The sequence below is a fragment of the Taudactylus pleione genome, unplaced genomic scaffold (assembly GCF_031769625.1).
Source record: "Taudactylus pleione unplaced genomic scaffold, aTauple2 ptg000431l, whole genome shotgun sequence".
Classification (NCBI taxonomy): Eukaryota; Metazoa; Chordata; class Amphibia; order Anura; family Myobatrachidae; genus Taudactylus; species Taudactylus pleione.
The window spans coordinates 2,475,722-2,495,177 of record NW_028284833.1 but is presented as its reverse complement, the minus strand read 5'-3'; the positions used below and the strand labels follow the sequence as shown (position 1 = coordinate 2,495,177).

At 44.3% G+C, this 19,456-nt stretch overlaps 1 protein-coding gene across 1 annotated transcript in view; it reads right to left on the bottom strand.

Annotated features, from left to right (window-relative positions):
- Positions 1 to 19,456, bottom strand: part of FCHSD1 (FCH and double SH3 domains 1) — a 120,445-nt gene that overhangs the window by 46,028 nt on the left and 54,961 nt on the right. Inside the window, exons 6-9 of the mRNA XM_088447396.1 lie at positions 18,495 to 18,631; positions 17,044 to 17,107; positions 14,716 to 14,844; positions 123 to 245 (exon numbers count right to left, since the gene is read on the bottom strand). Of these exons, the coding sequence (XP_088303522.1) occupies positions 123 to 245; positions 14,716 to 14,844; positions 17,044 to 17,107; positions 18,495 to 18,631 (453 nt within the window). The remainder of the gene's footprint in view (positions 1 to 122; positions 246 to 14,715; positions 14,845 to 17,043; positions 17,108 to 18,494; positions 18,632 to 19,456) is intronic.

Here is a 19,456-nt window from a genome sequence, read left to right as displayed (position 1 = left end):
ATGTATTTGGTGATGTCAGGAGTTCTCACCCTGCTTTATCTAGAAACAATAGGGATACAATACAGCACAATTCAAAAGAAAAAGTTAAACAGATCAAATTCCAAACTAAATCCCGTCGTTACCTGAAGCGAAGCCTCCAGGTTGTCCGCAAAGCGTTCTTGTGTTGACTTACAGGTATTAAGTTCGGTCTTACTGATCAGTGATAGGTAATCTCTCAACCGCTCGTATAGGTCCCCATCTAAGCCCTGAAGAGCATGAGATAAATAACACAGGCTGGGTTTAACTGTATAGCAATATACTCAGATAAAGACAGGCGCCCCGCAGCAATGTTACTATACATGGTACTATATGGTTGCCCAATATCGCTAATTGCCCTGCGCACCACTATGGAGTGTGATAGAACATTTTCAGCGTATGTTAATGATTAGGAAGAGCCTTCCCTGACGTTCCAGAAGGCAACCAATCAGCTTCTAGCTATCATTAATCTAGTGCAGAGGTTCCCAAACTAGGTCCTCAAGGCACCCTAATGGTCCAGGTATTAAGGATAACCATGATTGGGCATAATTAGTACCTCAGTCTTTTGATTTAACGATCTGTGTTCAACTATGAAAATCCTTAAAACCATTAGGGTGCCTTGAAGACCAAATTTGGGAACCTCGGATCTAATGCACTCTATAAAATGATAGTTACATTCTGCTTGATTCCTATGGGCAATGTCTCCACCTGACCTCTTTAGAAGGCTCGATAACACCAATCTCCCCTAAACAGACAAAAAAGGTGAATTTATTATAACAGGGTTAAAGGAAAAATGTAGAGTTGATCACAGTAACCAATGTATAAAAGTCATTTTTAGCAAGTTTCAGAAACATACAAAGGACATTTTAATTTTTGCAAAACACAAACAGAACAGAACAGAGACATTACGTCAACTTGTCCAAAAGAATAAGAACTGTAGCTATGAATAAATGAAAACATTGATTATTAATAATAATAATAATGTACATATGTGTAAAATGGAAGTCCCTGCATTACTTTGATCTTATCGCAATGAAAATTATTTCTGCAAATAAAAGGTAACCGTGTAGTCTACATTTTTGGAACACAGAAACATAATAGACATATGATAAAATACAAAATCACTGGCAATACTACAATCTGAACACAGGGTGGCGCCAGTACTGCATTTTTCCTCTGGATTAGTAAATACATGGTTGCTTCATACAGTACAGTAGTCACTGATTGCACAATAAACCATTTCAATAAACAAAGTTTTTGCCAAGATGACTGCGTTTGCATCATGAGTAGAAGTTAATTTATGACCAAGCAATTATAGAAAAGACTTGGATTTAAACAAAGCAACGTGATAAGATTAGGCAAAAGGTAATGTTCCTAAATATTAAATCGGATTGAATGCAAACACTGCTTAAAGTAAACTGATTGGAAGGCTGTATTCATAGGTTTTGCGCAGCACAATAGCGGTTAGGCAGGTCAGGTGACATGGACACATTACTTACCAGGATATACAAACTTATTTTTATCAATTCCCGTAACACCTTAACTTTCCTCGGCTCCCACAGAACTTTCTGTACTCAAGCAACCTCCTGACTGTGACCACCAAGCTAACGTTTACTGTATGTGTCAGGATTATATTATCAGGATCCTGCTGGAGCCACACACCCAGTGACATTCTGACCTTCCTTTCTTTCTAATGCAATTGCTAAAACACAATAACTTATTTTAATATGCAGCTCTTAAGACAGCCACAAAGCCTGTAATATATTCAGGAGTGCCAGTAAAACATATGGAAGATGAGGTACCAGAATAAACTCCATTCACTCATATGGCTGTAGCACAATAGCTAGAGAGGATAAGTATTTAGATCTATGAATATTATCCACCCTGCTATGTCTGTACAACTTCCTATCAATACTAATGGTGCATACACACGGTCAGATTTTTCTTCAGATCTGAACGATAACGATTTTAAAAATCGTTCAATCGTTCATATCTGAAGGAAAATCTGACATATCTGACATGTTTGAACGATGAACGATGCGCGTTCCCGATGGTCAGATAACGATATCTGACATCTGATGTGTTTGCAGTCAGTTTTGGACGATTTCAGTCATTTTAATGCAGTCAAAAATCGTTCATAGTTCAAATCGTTCAAATCGTTGGTCATATCGTTCATCAAATCGTTCATCTGACACATCTGACTGTGTGTATGCTCCATTATTGATAACATGTTTGGTAAATCTGGCCTGTTAAGTGCGCAGGGGAAGGTGATTAGACAATCAATCACCACCAGGGAACCCACCCAAATAATGTGAGCATGGTAAACCAACAATGTACAGTATATGAAATGGCGGCAAGGGATATTTCTCTTAAAGCTTCTATTTATAACACTAAGGGGTCTATGTAATAAGCTTTGGAGAGAGATACAGTGGACGGCGATAAAGTACCAACTAAACAGCTCCTAAAAATTTTTCAAACACAGCCTGTTACATGGCAGTTAGGCTCTGATTGGCTGGTAGTTTTAGTACATAGAGCCCTAACAATGATATGCTAGCTGAGCAGATACTGGGCTGTTTACCTTATTTTTTTGTCTCTGGGCATTATTTTTGCCATAAATCAATTTAAAGACCATAAAATACACAGCAGCCTCTGTTATATGGCAGTATCACCCATGTTTCCTTATTTAGGTTAATATAAGAAACAAAACCAAAAACAAACAATAGCACTACAGGGGATGCGGTTAATATACAGCCGTCTGGATGCCGGCCGTCGGAATCCCGTTGGGAAGAAGGCCGACCCGGGACTAAAATTAGGTGTCGAAATCCTGACATCTCCGCCGAAATCCCAACGGCTGGCATCCTGAACGCGGTAAGCCGAGGATAGTTAAGTAGTAGCCACGGGGTGGGGGGGTTTAGGTACCGCCAGGGGGGGGGCATAGGGTTTTGCACCCCACGGGGAGGGATAGGCTAGGGGAAGGGGGGTTTAGGGTTAGGCACCCCTGGGGGGAGATTAGAGTTAGACACCCCTCCCAGAAGGGTTAGGTTTAGGCACCCCCGGGGGGACTTAGGGTTGGGCACCACCCCGGGAGTTTTAGGGATAGGCACCACCAAGGGAGGGTTAGGGTTAATGGGGGACAGGGGAGGGTTAGCATACTTACGAGCCGCTGTAGAGATATCCTCCATTCGGGCTTCTGGGGTCGGTATGAGAACCGGCGGCTATTCAGCCATCTGTATTTCATACCAATTCCCGCTACAGCCTATGGTACTCAATGGGCAGATGTTATTTATAAACAACTTGCAAAAAAAAAAAAACAGTAAAAGTTTAAACTGTGTCTCAGTTGTTTTTATTATACTCTGCGCTCTTTATTAGGGTGACCTGCTCGTTTATGCAAATATCTAATCAGCCAATCATTTGGCACTAACTCAATGTATAGAAGCATACACACATAGTCAAGAGGGGATGTCGTCAAAATCCCGACACCCAAAGTATCGTCATGGACAGAATACCGACAACCACAATACCGACACATGGAAATCCTGGCATATAAAAATCCCAACACCTTCAAAATCCTGACAATGTATTTACACTCCACATGGGAGGCAATTGTGCAACAACAACAAAAAAAATACCTACAGATGTTTCCTCATAAACCCATATTCACAGTAACTGATACTATTTGCCATCTGCTAAAAATGTGTAAAACCACAGTAATTAACGCTAAAATATGGGTTTATGAGGACATACAGCGGGTAATATACGTATTGAACATACCAACGTTTTTCTCGGTAAATATATTTGTAATGGGGCTGTTGTAATTAAAGTTTCATCAATGTCAGCAACAACCCATACAATCCACACATGCAAAGAAATCAAACCATAGATGTCCGTAAATTAAGTTATGTGTAATGTGAAATGACGCAGGGAAAAAGTATTGAACACGGTTACTGAAATGTATTTAATACTTTGTACAAAAGCCTTTGTTTGTAATGACAACTTCAAGACGCCTCCTGTATGGAGAAACATTCATTGCTCAGGAGTGATTTTGTCCCATTCCTCAAAACAAACAAACTTCAAATCTTGAAGGTCCCGTGGGCTTCTTCTATGAACTCTGGGCCTGATTCAGAGGCGATCGCAAAAAGCGAGCGCTCGCTCTGAATCAGGGCGGGCGCAGGTTTTTTTAGTTGCAGCCTCTTGGCCGCTCGCATAGCTGTGGGTTACCACCCACAGCTATTGCGAGCGGCCTTGATGATGGTCGCGATGGTCAAGACCATTGCGACCATCGGGCTTGCGACGAGACCCTTGTGGTAGGGTCTCATGGCCGCAAACCCCAGAGAGCTTCTGGCTCAAATAGAGCCGGAAAGCTCTCTCACTGACATCACTGATGATGTCAGTGAGGCCGCCCACAAACGGCAGGCGTTCGCATGGGAATGCCTCCGTTTGTGAAGCCACCCCCCCCGCCACGCCTGCAAAATGGGGCGAGCTGTCGATCAACATCTGTCAGAAATCCTGTGAGGAGCACCTGGTCGTAGCCTGTTTATAGTGAAATTATGTTCTTTCCGCTTCCGTATTATGGCCCCAACAGTGCTCACTGGAACACTCAGACGTTTAGATATCCTTCTGTAACCAATGCCATCAGCATGTTTTGCAACAATAAGGTTTGCGAAGGTCTTGAGACAGCTGTTTTGCTTTTACCCATCATGAGATGTTTCTTGTGTGACACCTTGGTAATGAGACACCTTTTTATAGGCCATAAGTTGGGACAGAACCAGCTTACCGTATATTAATTTTCACTGACAAGGGGCAGGATTGCTTTCTAATTACTGAGGGATTTCAGCTGGTGTCTTGGCTTTCCATGCCTTTTTGCACCTCCCTTTCTTCATGTGTTCAATACTTTTTCCCTGTGTCATTTCAAATTATTATACATAACTTAATTTATGAACATCTATGGTTTGATTTCTTTGCATGTGTGGATTGAATGGGTTGTTGCTGACATTTGGTGAAAATGTCATTACAATAGCCCCATTACAAATATATTTGCTGAGAAAAATGTTGATGTGTCCAATACTTATTTTACCCACTGTATGCCCTCATAAACCCATATTTTAGCAGATAGCGTTAATTACTGTGGTTTTACACATTTTTAGCAGATGGAAGATAGTATCAATTACTGTGAATATGGGTTTTTGAGGAAACATCTGTAGGTATTTTTTTTCTTTGTTGCTGACATTTGGTGAAAATTTCATTACAATAGCCCCATTAGAAATATATTTACTGAGAAAAATGTTGATATGTTCAATACTTATTTTACCCGCTGTATCTGTATGTATTTTTTTTCTTTTTTTGCACAACTGACTTTGATTTTGTGCGTACCAGGATTTTGAACATGACGGGATTTTGTCTATGCCGGTATAGTGAGCTGTCGATATTCTGTTTATGTCGGTATAGTGACCTTCTGTATTTTGTCCATGTCAGTATAGTAAGCTGTCCGTATTTTTGCCATGATGGTATAGTGACCTGTCGATGTTTTGTCCATGTTGGTATAGTGACCTGTCGGTATTTTGTCCATGTCGGTCTAGTGGCCTGTCAGTGTTTTTGTCCATGTTGGTATAGTGATCCTCTGTATTTTGTCCATGTCGGTATAGTAAGCTGTCTGTATTTTGTCCATGTCGGTATAGTGACCTGTCAATGTTTTGTCCATGTCGGTATAGTGACCTGTCGATATTTTGTCCATGTCGGTATAGTAGCCTGTCGGTATTTTGTCCATGTCGGTATAGTGACCTGTCTGTATTTTGATTTCGTGATGTTGCCCATTTCTAGTTTATGTCCCTGTCGGTATTCTGACTGTTGGTATGTTGCTTGTCGGCATATAATCTGTGTCAGGATTATGGTTACCGGGATTTATACCCGGTCAGAATTTTAGTGCCAGGATTTTAATACAAACAAAAATGTACAAGCCCTATGGTGCTGTGCTCCAGTGGTTAATAATAAGTCACCACCTTATATCAACCTCACTTGTGCTCTGGATTGTTCCAACAAGTAAACAATAATTCCATTACAGGAATGTCCCATGTCCTCCGGTTGTCAACTGAGGCTGACAACCACATCACTAGTCACTTCTGATATTTCCTGAAAGGACACTCATCTTGAAAAAGGCGTTGCAGTGCGCTAAAACGCGTTGAAGAGTGTCGCTTCACATATTGTTCTGCAGTATCCCCTCCATTCTATAAACTATCAAATTGCCCTTAATGGTCCATCTTCTGCAGGGCAATAGAAATCTGCATAATATTACTACCTGATGGTTTGGGCTTACTATTGTTACATTTTTTTATACATTTTTATCTATAATAAATAGCTGTTTTTCATTGTATATTCCATTCCATGAAAGAGGGAACCCCATTTTATTTTTGGGGTTGCCACTTTACAAGGAATTCCAGCGTGGGCTGACTAGTTTGGGGTTGGTTAATGTCGGTTTTGACTTTTGCACATAGTCGGTTTGCAAAACCGACAGTAAATTGCCCAAAACGCAAACCCAACTTTTAGTAAGTTTATCCCTTAGAATACAGCCAATCAGTGTTTCAATGATGTCAATAGCAGATTTTCAATTAAATGAAGTTAATTTGTAAGGTACAGAAATGGATAGTCTGCATTCTCACGTCTGTCACTACAGCCGAAAAAATAAGAGCACTTCCATTTCACTTGTGTTACGAAGTGGAACATAAGAACATTGATTACACAAAAACTAGTACAAAACACACACACACACACACACCATCACCCTTACACCACAAACAAAGCAGTCAAGGAACGGGTTGGGTATGAGATCCTGGCAGTCAGAATCCCAACACCCGTAGGTAAGTATACTACTACTAACCCTGACCCCTGCCCTAACCCTCCCTCCCCGATGCTAAACCCTAACCCCCCATCCCCCAGTGCCTAAACGTAACCTCGCCCTCCCTGCACCCTAAACCTAACCTCCCCTCGTATTGCCTAAACCTAACTGCCCCCTCCCCGCTCCATAAACCTAACCCTCCATCCTAGTGCCTAACCTTTGCCCTAATACCTAACCCTAACCCTCCCCCTAACGCCCAATAGTTACCATCGGGATGCCGGCGGTCAGGATTCTAGTGCCAGGATCCCAACGCTGTTGGAATTTTGCCGCTGGTACTTTGCCCATCGGCATCCCGCACGCCGGGGGTGACTACATCCCCAGAGAACGTATGAAAGCATATGAACACTAACCATGTGTAGGAAACTATAAATGGTCATTGCTATTACTGGAAACTGAGCCTAACAGACAAACATCAAAACTCTACATTTCTGTCTTTCCGGGGATAAATATAAATTTAGCTAAAAAACATAAAATTAGAAGAACGTAGCAATGAAAAAAAAAAACTACTGTCTTTAAAAGATATAGCAGTCTTTCCATTTTTGGCATATGGATTGAGTTATTGACATACTGTTATCAATAGTCAGATGTCTACTTGACTAATAAATCCATTACATAAAAATTATTGAAATCGGCAGAGAGATAGATGTTATTTATAGCAAATGTATAATCTCTGTATTCTTGGGTGGGGTCTTCACTGAGTACTAGAACAGCCTATCTAGGGCTGGAGTACCACGGCACTTCATATTATGTACTTTGGGCCTGATTCAGACCTGCTCGCTAAGATGTATACTCTCGCTGCTGCCGATGGTATGCAGTGTGCATGCGCATACCTTACCGAAAGTTCACAATGCATTCGCTCGCTGCGCATAGACAGCCCAGCAGAGTGAATGACAGGGGAAGCCATTTGTAGGTGGTAACAGGGGCTGGCCATTATAAGCAGGGAAGTGGAGGTGCAAACGCAGGCGTGCCTGAGCATCTCAACGGCGTTTTAGAGGTGTGCATAATTATAAGACAGCATCATAGTACACGTCACCTGGCTTGTTTTTACACTGACGTGCTCGCAGTGCTTGTGGCAGGGTATGGTCAACCTCAAGCGCTGCGATAGCAACCGATGTTACCCGATGTACTGATGGTTGCACACACTTCCTGGACATGACTTGCACAAGTGGGCGTCTTAAAACAGGCCGGTGGCTGTCTGCATACACTATGTGATCACTCTCTAAGAAATACTGGGCGTGCTAATGCATTGCTGTGCGGTAGCGCTGCCTACACAATTTGCATACACATCGTGCGAGCGATCGCATCTAGCGAGAGGCTCTGAATCAGGCCCTTTGTTCCTAAGCAGCATCATCACCACACTGACTGGGTGCCAGTAGCAGGGCAATAGCCCATGATATCACAGGTTACATAGACTTATCTGCTGGATGGGCAATTTGTTTCTGTAGCAGAAGGTAGAGGGCTGCCCCCGCTGGTATAGAAGGGCATTGTTTCTCTCCATCAGGTAACGGTCCCACTACCTGCTCGCGATCAACTATACACTTCTCTACTTGCTACTGTCAAAAACATTTGTTTTATAGGGGTCTATGTACTAAGCCTTGGAGAGCGATAAAGTGGATGGAGATAAAGTACCAACCAATCAGCTCCTATCATTTTTCAAACACAGCCTGTAAAGTGACAGTTAGGAGGTTATTGGTTGGTACTTTATCTCTCTCGACTTTCATAATATGAGCAAGGATATATGAATGTTTTACAATCTATAGGAGAGATTTATCAAATCTTGGAGAAAGATAAAGTACCAACCAATCAGCTTCTATCTTTAACTTTTATAGTACAGCCTGTAAAGTGACAGTTAGGAGCTGATTCATCAGTACTTTATGTCTCTCCAAGATTTGATAAATCTCCCCCCTATGTTCTCTTTAGTTTTTTTTTTATTTCTGCTACTGACGAAAAAACTGTGACATAAAACAGCTGAATAAAAGCCTCTCAAGGTATAATGTCTGTGTCTGATCAACTGCAAGGAGCACTATTCAGCTCAAACCTGGTTTGTGTGGTGATCCGTAGAGCAGAGTGACTCATCTGTGTTTTCCTGTGTTTATACACAGATGTGTTATACACAGTAACATGCACAAATATGGAGTTATGAGAAAGGAGAAGCACATAAGTTTAATAACTACTGTTAAAAAATGAAAATGTCCAGAGCTCTTGTTGTGCCGGTACCTGACAGTTTTACCTCAGGATTTCCACCCATGAAAAGTATTTATTCATTTTAAACACAAACGTTACCTCCCACTGACCAGCAAAACAATGGGGTCAATAATCAGGATCCAATATTGGCATCTGGTCACTGGTAGGGGGTAGATGTACTAAGCCTTGGAAAGAGATAAAGTAGATGAGATAAAGTACTAACCAATCAGCTCCTGTCACTTTACAGACTGTGTTTGAAATGACAGGTAGGAGCTGATAGATTGGTACTTTATCACTATCCATCTACCCTCCTGATACAGAGTTTAACGTACAGACGTGTCCTCGTGCACCTATCCTTTTTGCGCCATATGACTCGAAAAGCGTGGTGCCACTTAGACGTTCCGCCATGGGTAGAGTTTACCTGATTTTTTCCCCTGAATTTAGAGTCTTTATTCACATCATAGCCACAGTCGTGTATGGTGTCCTGGGCACACAGGATTCGTATTTTTGACAGAGAAGAGTTGGTATAAAATTGCAGATTAAGCACAACGATGCATGCTGGGATGCATGCCGGGGTGCATGGTGGGATGCATGGAGTGGCATACTTATATCAGTCTTTTGCCTTTTATACACAGGCTAGCATCTCTCATAGGCTAAGTTCGGTGAAGGTGCGCCAACGGAACCGCGGACCTATATGTTACACCTCTAGAGCTCGTGCAAGTACGTACTGATGATGCTGATGATGACGACTAGTATGAAACCAAGCGTACAGATAGTTAACGGCCTCCCGGAAAGATGGACGCAATATAGGAGCCCTGCTCTGGGCTGATACATCTGCTGTGATGTTGGTAGGCTTCCATGGGAGCTATAATATCCATTTGGAGAGACTTCATGGATTCAGCTGGAAGTGTTATTAAAAGCAGATTTCTCACATTCTGGGACAGAGTTTAATGGCCTACCCACAATTGTTGCCTAATAGCATTACACACTGCACCGTAATACTGTGTGGGTTACAGGTCATCTGTTTTTGTGGCTTTAAAAAACACAAATATCCCCCTGCTGCCTAAGAAGCACAACCATGGGTGTCCAATACCATCAAAAAACCCCAGTTTGGGATCACTCACAATGTTACATCACCCCAACACTTCTTATCACTGTGCCCACCGCCAGCAAAAGTAAAACCTCAAAATATGCTGTGCCCGACGTACACAACGTATAAAACTGAATTCCGGTTGCACTGACATCCAGGAACAAGCAGCCATTACAGCTGTGGCGGGATGGATAGCTACAGGATTGCCAAGGTCCCTGACTTGGACCAGCTATGGTCCTACTGGTTGGGAAGAGGGTTGTAAATTTTTTAATCTATCTTGTTTAATCATGTTGATATTCTGCAGCAGGAATATGATGGCTATCTTCACCGTTGGACTTACACCCACATTTTTTTGTGCCCAAAGTAGTTTCTGCATTTGTTTTTCTAGCGGCTACCACACGGTTATATAAGAGCGTCATGGTGCAAGCCTGGTGTTAGTAATGAGGAAAGCTGTCAGGTATGAGTGAGCAGGCAGTGCTGCAGAGAATAGCACCTACTACAAGCCCACGTGCGCCTTATCACATATTGTTTAACATGATTTTACTGTAATCTAGTGGCCTTTCAGGAGGAAACAAACTATTTAGGGTGAGATGTATCAAACCTTAGAGAGAGGAAGTGAAGCTGCCCATAACAATAGCTATCATTTATCGAGCACAGCCTATAAAATGACAGATTGGAGAAGTTGCCCATAGCAACCACTCAGCTGCTATGGGCAACTTCTCCACTTTTTCTAAGGCTTGATACATCTCTCTCTTATCCTGAACAGTTCCTATAAAGCAGGGGTGGGGAATCTTTATTCTGCCGACGGCCATTTTGATATATATAACATTATTTGCGGGCTTGGTGCCGGCCACGTCCCCTCCGTGTGACATCACACAGGGCGGGGCCACAATCGCCGGTGATTACAGCAATGCCTGGAGCATCCTGAGGATGCTCCGGGGAGCTGTAAGGGCAGCGGTGTGACCATCTGAAGTGTCCTAGGGATGCTCCAGTTGGCACTGCTGCATTGATTCTGGCTGCAGGTTACCATTCTAGGCACCCTGCTAGCCAGATGAGGCTAACAGAAAAAGGCTCAGAGGGCCAGATCAAGTAATTCTGCGGGCCTTATACTGCCCCCTGGCCTGAGGTTCCCCATCCATTCTATAAAGCATAGGTTCTCAAACTCAGTCCTCAGGACCCCAAACGGTGCATGTTTTGCAGGTATCCTCACAACATCACAAGTGAAATAATTAGCTCCACCTGTGGATCTTTTAAAATGTGTCAGGGGGTAATGACTACACCTGTGCTCAGCTAAGTGACCTGGAAAACGGGAACTGTGTGTGGTCCTGAGGACCGAGTTTGAGAACCACTGCTATAAAAGATTATGGTGAGATAATGGTTAGACATTATATAACTCCCTCCCTTCAGGAAAAAAAACAGCAGGACCCATAATTAATATCAGAGCTTGTGTTGAAATAAAAGATAATTAGTCAACAACATGACTTTTCCAGGATCATGTGACATGAGGGAACCCGGGACAGGACTGCAGCACAAGGTGGATCCTCAACACACAGTCAGTACTCGACTAGTAATGCCTGCCGTACAGAACAGAACCCAGAAAAAAATGAAGGAAAGAATTATGAATTTATATTTATTATGATTACACTCTAATACAAGAGAGGAGCTAGAGATCTCTTATGTTTTTTGGCATTTTATTGTTGGCAAAATTTAGCTGATTAATACGGATAGGATAATAAAAACCAATAAGGTATTTGCTATCACTTATCTTGTACACTCTATAAAATGATAGCAAGAATCTGATTGGTTGATATTGTCCTCTATAAAAAGGTTTGATACATCTCCCACTAATTCTGCTATGACAAACCACTGTTTATTCTTAAGGGAAATTGATGGCATTGTACATCAAGGTCATGATCACTAAAGCTTTTACAGTAAATAGGCTGAGCACTGCTTATATAGTATACACTGTATGTCCCTCTTTCTGTCAGCCACAAATATCGAACATAACTGACATGGACAGTAATGTTATTACCAATACCGTGTTCTTTGTAACCAATGCATTCATCATTTTAGAATGAGCCAGGGTACCACATACCATTGGCCTTCCAAGAAGCTAAGAGTAGTGCGCAATGTTACAAGTAGGAGCATAGTTTTACCTGAAGACAAGCAAAGGTAGACAGACACAAGTGTAAATGCAAGCAGATCCTGTGCACATCCGCAAACCGCCGTAGAAATATATAACTGCGCCATGCACCTCCCCATACATACGCACACGAACGGAAACTGCAAGTTCGGATGGATTGATTCGTCTGCTGGCGAACCACTCTTTCCGTAAATGAGCGTTACTGGGCAAATGCACGGGATTGGTCCATCTTGTGGGAGTGTCATGGGAGTATCAGCTGACTTCGATGTTAGTTGGTAGCGCGCAGATGGAAATTGGACGTCTGTTTCAGACGACTCACTTGCATCCGGGTTAGAGCAGGAGCAGGTTCCTATACTAATGATGACAAATGCAGCTGCGGACAAAAAGAATCAGTGGGTGGGCCGTCCATTCCGCCTGCAGACATACGGATACTCAGCATACACGGACAGACACTCGCATTAGTATAATGTAGTAAAGCGCAGGGTGCCACGGCTGGGCAGAGAAGCGACCACTGCTTCAGCTATTTACAACTCAAAGGTGCCATTTACACCAATACATAAGTAATGCAGTTTGCATGCACTAACTAATGCTTGAAGGAAAACCACATTGCATTTAATTGGGGTCTATGGGCCTGATTGAGTTGAACGCTATTCCAATGTTCATGAGTTGAGAGATTATCGGTGGTATGCGTGTGCGTCTCAGCCGCATTGCACACGTGCTGTGAATGAATTGCAATCGCGGTCGCTGTGAGGAGTCACTCGCACTTAATTGACAGGAAGAGACTGTTTTGTGGGTGGTTACAGGGAGTTCTGTTTCCTGGGCGTGTAGTAGCCAGCGCCTGCGATCACGCACGCAGAGAACATAGCTCCAGTGTCTCAGGTACCATGTCCATCCTGCATGACCATAGACTCACTTGAGGAGTCGATGTTTTGAGGATCTGCGTCCAATGCTGCGTTTGTGTACGCAGTTGCGGGCAGCTACGAGGGATCCGGTGGGCGTCTCAATACAAATTCCGCCGGCTGATGCATTAGTCTATTTTAGCAATTGCTAAGGGTCCAAATCCGCAAAAGTGTTTGCAATAACGTACATCTCTGAATCAGGCCCTATGTACTAAGTCTTGGAGAGAGATACAGGGCCTCATTCAGAGGCGGTCGGAGGATGCAAGCGGTCGCTCAGAAACTGTGCGGCCGCTTGCATCCTGACCGCCCGCCTCTGTTTCGGTTGTTAGGCTGTGGGTTTACACCCACAGCTCTAACGACCGCTAGGGTGATGGTCGCGATGGTCAGAGACCAACGCGACCATCGGGGCTTACGACGAGACCCTAGGGTAGGGTCTCACTTGTCGTAAGCCCCGGAGAGCTTCTGGCTCTGTCAGAGCCGGGAGCTCTCCACTAACATCACTAGTGATGTCAGTGGGGCCTCCCCCAAACGGTAGGCGTTCCCATGGGAATGCCTCCGTTTGGGCTGCCACCCCCCCCGGCCCGCCTTCCAAACGGGGCAAGCTGTCAATCAACATCGACAGCTCGCCCCCTTTGGAAAGAGACCCGCTACGACCGAAGCTGTCGGTCGTAGCTGGTCTCACGCATGCGCACGAAGGAGTCGGCTCCCTCGTGCGCATGCGCACTTGACAAACATCGAGGCGGCCGTGCGGTCGTAGACCGTACGGCCGCCTCTGAATGAAGGCCACAGTATCAACCAATCAGCTCCTTACTGTCACTTTACAGGTTGCGTTTGAAAAATGACAGCAGCTGATAGGTTGGTACTTTATCTCCATCGACTTTATCTCACACCAAGGCTTAGTTCATAGACCCCATGGAGATCATTTATACTTATGCACTTATGTAGTCCATACACTAAATGAAATGCTGCGGTTATCATTCATTAACAACTGTGTTTGTTTACTCATACACTGGAAGCTAATATTAAATTGATTTGAACAAAACACGTGCATTGGTGTGATGGGGCCCATGAGGTTACTGTTGAGCCTTGAAATCCCTGCATCTCTCCATGCACCTCCCCATGCATCTCTCCATGCATCTCCCCATGCATCTTCCCATGCATCTCTCCATGCATCTCTATGTCTCCATGCATTTCTCCAATGATCCCTCCATGCAACTCTCAATGCATCCATAAATGCAACTATCCATGCAACTCTCAATGCATCCATAAATGAACCTCTCCATGCTACTCTCCATGCTACTCTCCATGCATCTGTCAATGCATATCTCACAGTGTAAACGTGGGATTTCCTATGGTCAGATATATGACCTAGCACTAGGGCTCCATTTATGCAATCATTATTGTGCAAATAGCTCAGCGATGTAGCCAACACTTTACTTCAACCTAGGAAGAAGCGATACTATGGTTAGGGGTCACAACAGTGTAGACAGCTCACCTTCATGATGTCAGGCAGGTGGGAGAGGTAGTACAAATCATGGTGGGCGTTTGCAGCTACAAGGGCTAGAAGGTACTCATTCCGCGCCTCTGACAGCTGCTGTGAGCACACCACCGACTGCGCCGAAAACTAAATAGAAAATAAATAAATAAAACAAACACAGTCCTGCTGGTACAAATCAGAAATCAGATTATGCCTCACTAATTTCAGTAATTGCCAGCTGTGATGAGTCAGTGTAAGATAACTTGGCTATGTGTACAGCACAGTGGCACAATAGTAAGCTTTGCTGCCTTACAGCATTTGTGTGGAGTTTATATCTTCTCCCCATGCTTGTGTGGGTTTCCCCTGGCTACACTGGTTTCCTTCCACACTCCAAAAACATATTGGTAGGTTAACTGGCTTCTGGCAAAACTTAACCCTGGTGAGTACAGTATGTGTGTTCTTGTGGACAGATGAGAATGACTAAGACGGGGTATTCAATTGAGCATTATGTGCCGCGATGCCCGGCTGCGCACATATCGGCCAATTACTGTAGTAATATTGTCTAAGCCCCCCTTGTGCCGCCACAACAGCTCTGACCCATCGAGGCATGGCCTCCGCAAGACCTCTGAAGGTGTCCTGTGGTACCTGGCACCAAGACGATCCTAGCAGATGCTTTAAGACCTGTTAGTTGAGAGGTGGGGCCTCCAAGGCTTGGCCATATTGAGATCTTGGGAATTTGGAGGCCAAGTCAACACGAACTCTTCGCCATGTTCCTCAGACCAATCCTAAAGAATTGTTTGCAGTGTGGCAGGGCGCATTATCCTGCTGAAAGAGGCTGCTGCTATCAGGGGAATACTAAACTTTGGGCCTGATTCATTACTGATCGCAACTGCAATTAGGCACGCAATTGGCCGATTGTTGCGTTCTGCGCATGCGTATGCCCGTGTCAAGACTTCACTGCGATCAGGAGTGCGATCGCAGTAACTACGCAGACCCATCGCAAAGTTGATAGGAAGTGACCATTTGGGGGTGGTGACAGGGAGTGGTTGGCGAAACGCAGGAGTGCCAGTGCGTTTGAACGCCGTTACAGGGGCGTGCATAAATTAGCCATTGCGATGCCATATGCAGCTCGGACTTTCACTGAGTGATATGTACCATATTTTTGCAGTGAAACTGTGTGTGTAATCGCAACTGCGATCACAATAGCGATCCTTACTGAATCAGGCCCTTAGTCTGTAACAATGTTTAGGTAGGTGATATGTATCAAAGTAACATCCACATGAATGCAAGGACACAAGGTTTCCCAGCAGAACATTGCCCAGAGCATCACACTGCCTGCGCCGGCTTCTTCTCACGGTGCATTCTGGTGCTCTCTCTTCCCCGGGCAAATGACGCACACACACCCGGCTGTCCACATGATATAACAGAAAACGTGATTCATTAGGCCACTTTCTTCCATTTCTCCATGGTCCAGTTCTGATGCTCACGTGCCCGTTGTAGCCACTTTTGGTGGTGCACAGGAGTCAGAATGTGCACGCTGGCCGGTCTGCAGCTACGCAGCCCCATATACTGCAAGATGTGATGCATTGTGTGCTCTGACACATTTCTATCATGCTACAGTAGCTCTTCTGTGGGATAGGACCAGATGGGCTAGCCTTCAATCCCTACGCGCATCAATGGTTCCCTGGTTTTCCTTTCTTGGACCACTTTTGGTAGGTACTAACCATTACCATTGTGTACCGGGAACACCCCGCAAGACCTGCCGCTTTGGAGATTCTCTGGCCCAGTCATCTATCCATCACAATTTGGCCCTTGTCAAAGTCGCTCAGTTCCTTACACCTGCTCATTCTTCCTGCTTCCAGCACATCAACTTCAAGAACTGACTGATCACTTGCTGCCTAATATATCCCACCCATTGACAGGCGCCATCGTAACGAGATAATCAATGTTATTCACTACACCTGGCAGCGGTTTTAAAGTTATGGCTGATCGATATAATTTATACCTGTACAATTGATGACGGATTAATAGAATGTGTTGTTGCATTCCACTGAAACAGTACATAGATAGGATTTCTCCCATGTGAGATGATTATTGGCATACCTACATAGGTACTAGCCTAATAGTATATTATTAATATTGTTTAATAGTCTGAAGAAAGTCCTGAATGATTGTTTATTGTACGTTTGGAGGCTGCTGGCGGTGATCCAGCCTTTAATTTGTCTGGAAGCTCACTCGGGTCTTTAAAGACAATTGTTTCTGAATGTTCTAAGAAGTAAAGCCAATATATTAAACCCTCGCTTCCTGCCAGGAAAGGATCTCAGGACCTGAGTATTATGATGTTACCTTGGCACTGAGCTTCTGCAGGTTTGCCTTGGAGTGGAATATACCGTGGTCACTCTTCTTTATCCTAGTGAGAAAATAGCATTAGATCACCTTAGCAAAACTCGCGGGGCTATTCCGTTTCTGCAATACCAAGGACACACATAATAACAGACGGGCTATGTGACTCCTGAGGGATCCAGGACCATGAGAGAGCTATGGGAAAACATGTGTCTCCTATGATCCCATCAGTCGGCTGTATATTGATTTTCCATGCAGGAAACCAGTTTAGCGGCTGCTAAGGATGAATGAAGTGATGTAGTTAGAAAAGGACAAACAAGATGGACGTCTGTCCTTTTTCATCATCGCTAACACCTAGCTGTGTTGATCCAGGAAAAGGCAAAATTAAACCAGTTTATCCTCACGGTGGCAAAATAAAATCCATCGTGACTGCATAAATAGCAAGGTGATAACTTCCCTATGAGCCATCCAATATTATTATGCCATTACTGCCTTAATTCAGGGCTGTACTTTAATCCCGTTGCGCCAGCAACCTTTTGCGCAACCGGTATGCAAAAATATGCAAAAGTCACAGCTGCCAGGAGATGGGGTGAGACGCCCACCTGCAGCTTTGCAAATCCAAGCATCTGCATAAAAAGTTGCAGCATCTGCGTAGAATGACGCAGTATCGGTGGCAGATCAGTCGATCATCGGCCTTGCCAGTAACCATGACCCTAACGGAACTAAGACGCAGGCACCAGTGAAGCCGCGTAGTAAGAGGCAGTCGCTGGATACGACACTCCTATAAAATAGTTGCGACACACCCACGTTTTTTTTCTGACTACCCCTTCGTTTCGGCACGTAAACCCACAACCGGTCTAACACTGTGAATCACATTGCACCTTAATCCTCTCTGCAAGCGACAACGCAGAAGCACGGGGACGCAAGCGTTGTGCGACTTAAGATGCATGAGCTGTAATAAAAATATCGGCCAACTTGCGTACAGCTATAAATAAGTTCCTATATCCAGAGATACCATCCAATACAACAAATTGGCCACCATCACCAGCCTCACTTACAGTGAATAGCCCCTTTATAGGCTGATGGTGTAATACTTGTCTGGTCAGTCACATACTGTAGATGTCTTGATAACCCACACACTGGGCAGGAAAAACTCCTTACACCAGGTCATCTCTATGGCTCCTTTCTGCTCCAATGTAAAAGCATACAGTAGTTTTGTCTAATCTTTCTTGTGCCCCATCCATGCTATTAATTAATAAGGTTGTCCGTCTATGAACCCTCTAAGGCTGCAAATAAGATTCAGGATATAGCTTTAGATATTATCTGACACTGCTGGAATTGTTTTGTGATGGACATTGCAAACAAATACCACCCCAGATCCAGGCATCTTGCCCCAGAACTCTTCTAACGTCCTTTTCATTCTTCTTCTCTGACCTAATGTGACTGGGTCTCACCTGGCCTCAGCGTCAACAGCCTTCTCTTTCACCACCTCGCTGACACGTTCCAGCTGGACGTAACGTTTCTTCGTTTTGCTGACCTCTTTCACGGTCTCCAGCAATTCGTTCTGCACTTTCAACAGCTGCTCCATGCTCTGTGAACACCGCAAAATGTACCAGAGATTGGTTATTATTTGATCTGAATGGTGCAGAATATCTGAGTATGGCCTATGGCCTTCAATGTGAGTGATTAAGCACCTGATTATGCAAACAGTTCAGCCCAGTGACACTCGTGATGAGTTGGGCCAGGGGCGTATTTATAACGAGTGCACGGAGTGCTGTGCACACAGGCCCCTGGGTCCAGGGGGGGCCCACGCCGCACACTCTGCACCCATACTTTTATATACTTACCTCTCCGAAGTCCCACGTCGGCCGGAGTAGCGCTCCACAAAACGCCTGGAAAATGGCCGCAGCCATTTTCCCAGCATTTTGCGCATGCACAGTAGGGAAATCACCGGGCAAATAGCTGCAGCGCCATTTTCTCGGTGTCCTGTACATGCGCAGTAGACTCTGGGCACCGACTAGTGCCCGGAGTCTACTGCTGCTATCAGTTTGCTGGCGGCTGAGAGGGAGAGAGGAGGGGGCACTGGACAGGGAAATGCACACGGCCCCCTCCTCTCCTAATACACCCGAGTTGGGCCATCTCAGTGCAACTGAATAGCCACCTCCTAATCACCACAAAGGAATGCCCAATACGTTCCCAGTACACGTTGTATACCGTGCATTTCAATCGCTACTGCGCCTCTGTGCGTACACACCGTGCGACTTTTTAGCAACTTAGACGCTTGCGCAGTTGAAATACATCCACTGTTTGCGTGAATATTGGCCTTGCGTGCGACTCAGAATCAGTACCTGAATCTCCCTCCACCAAGTATCAGAGTAATGCTGGCTCAGTGAACCAAACAATACGTTGAAACGGA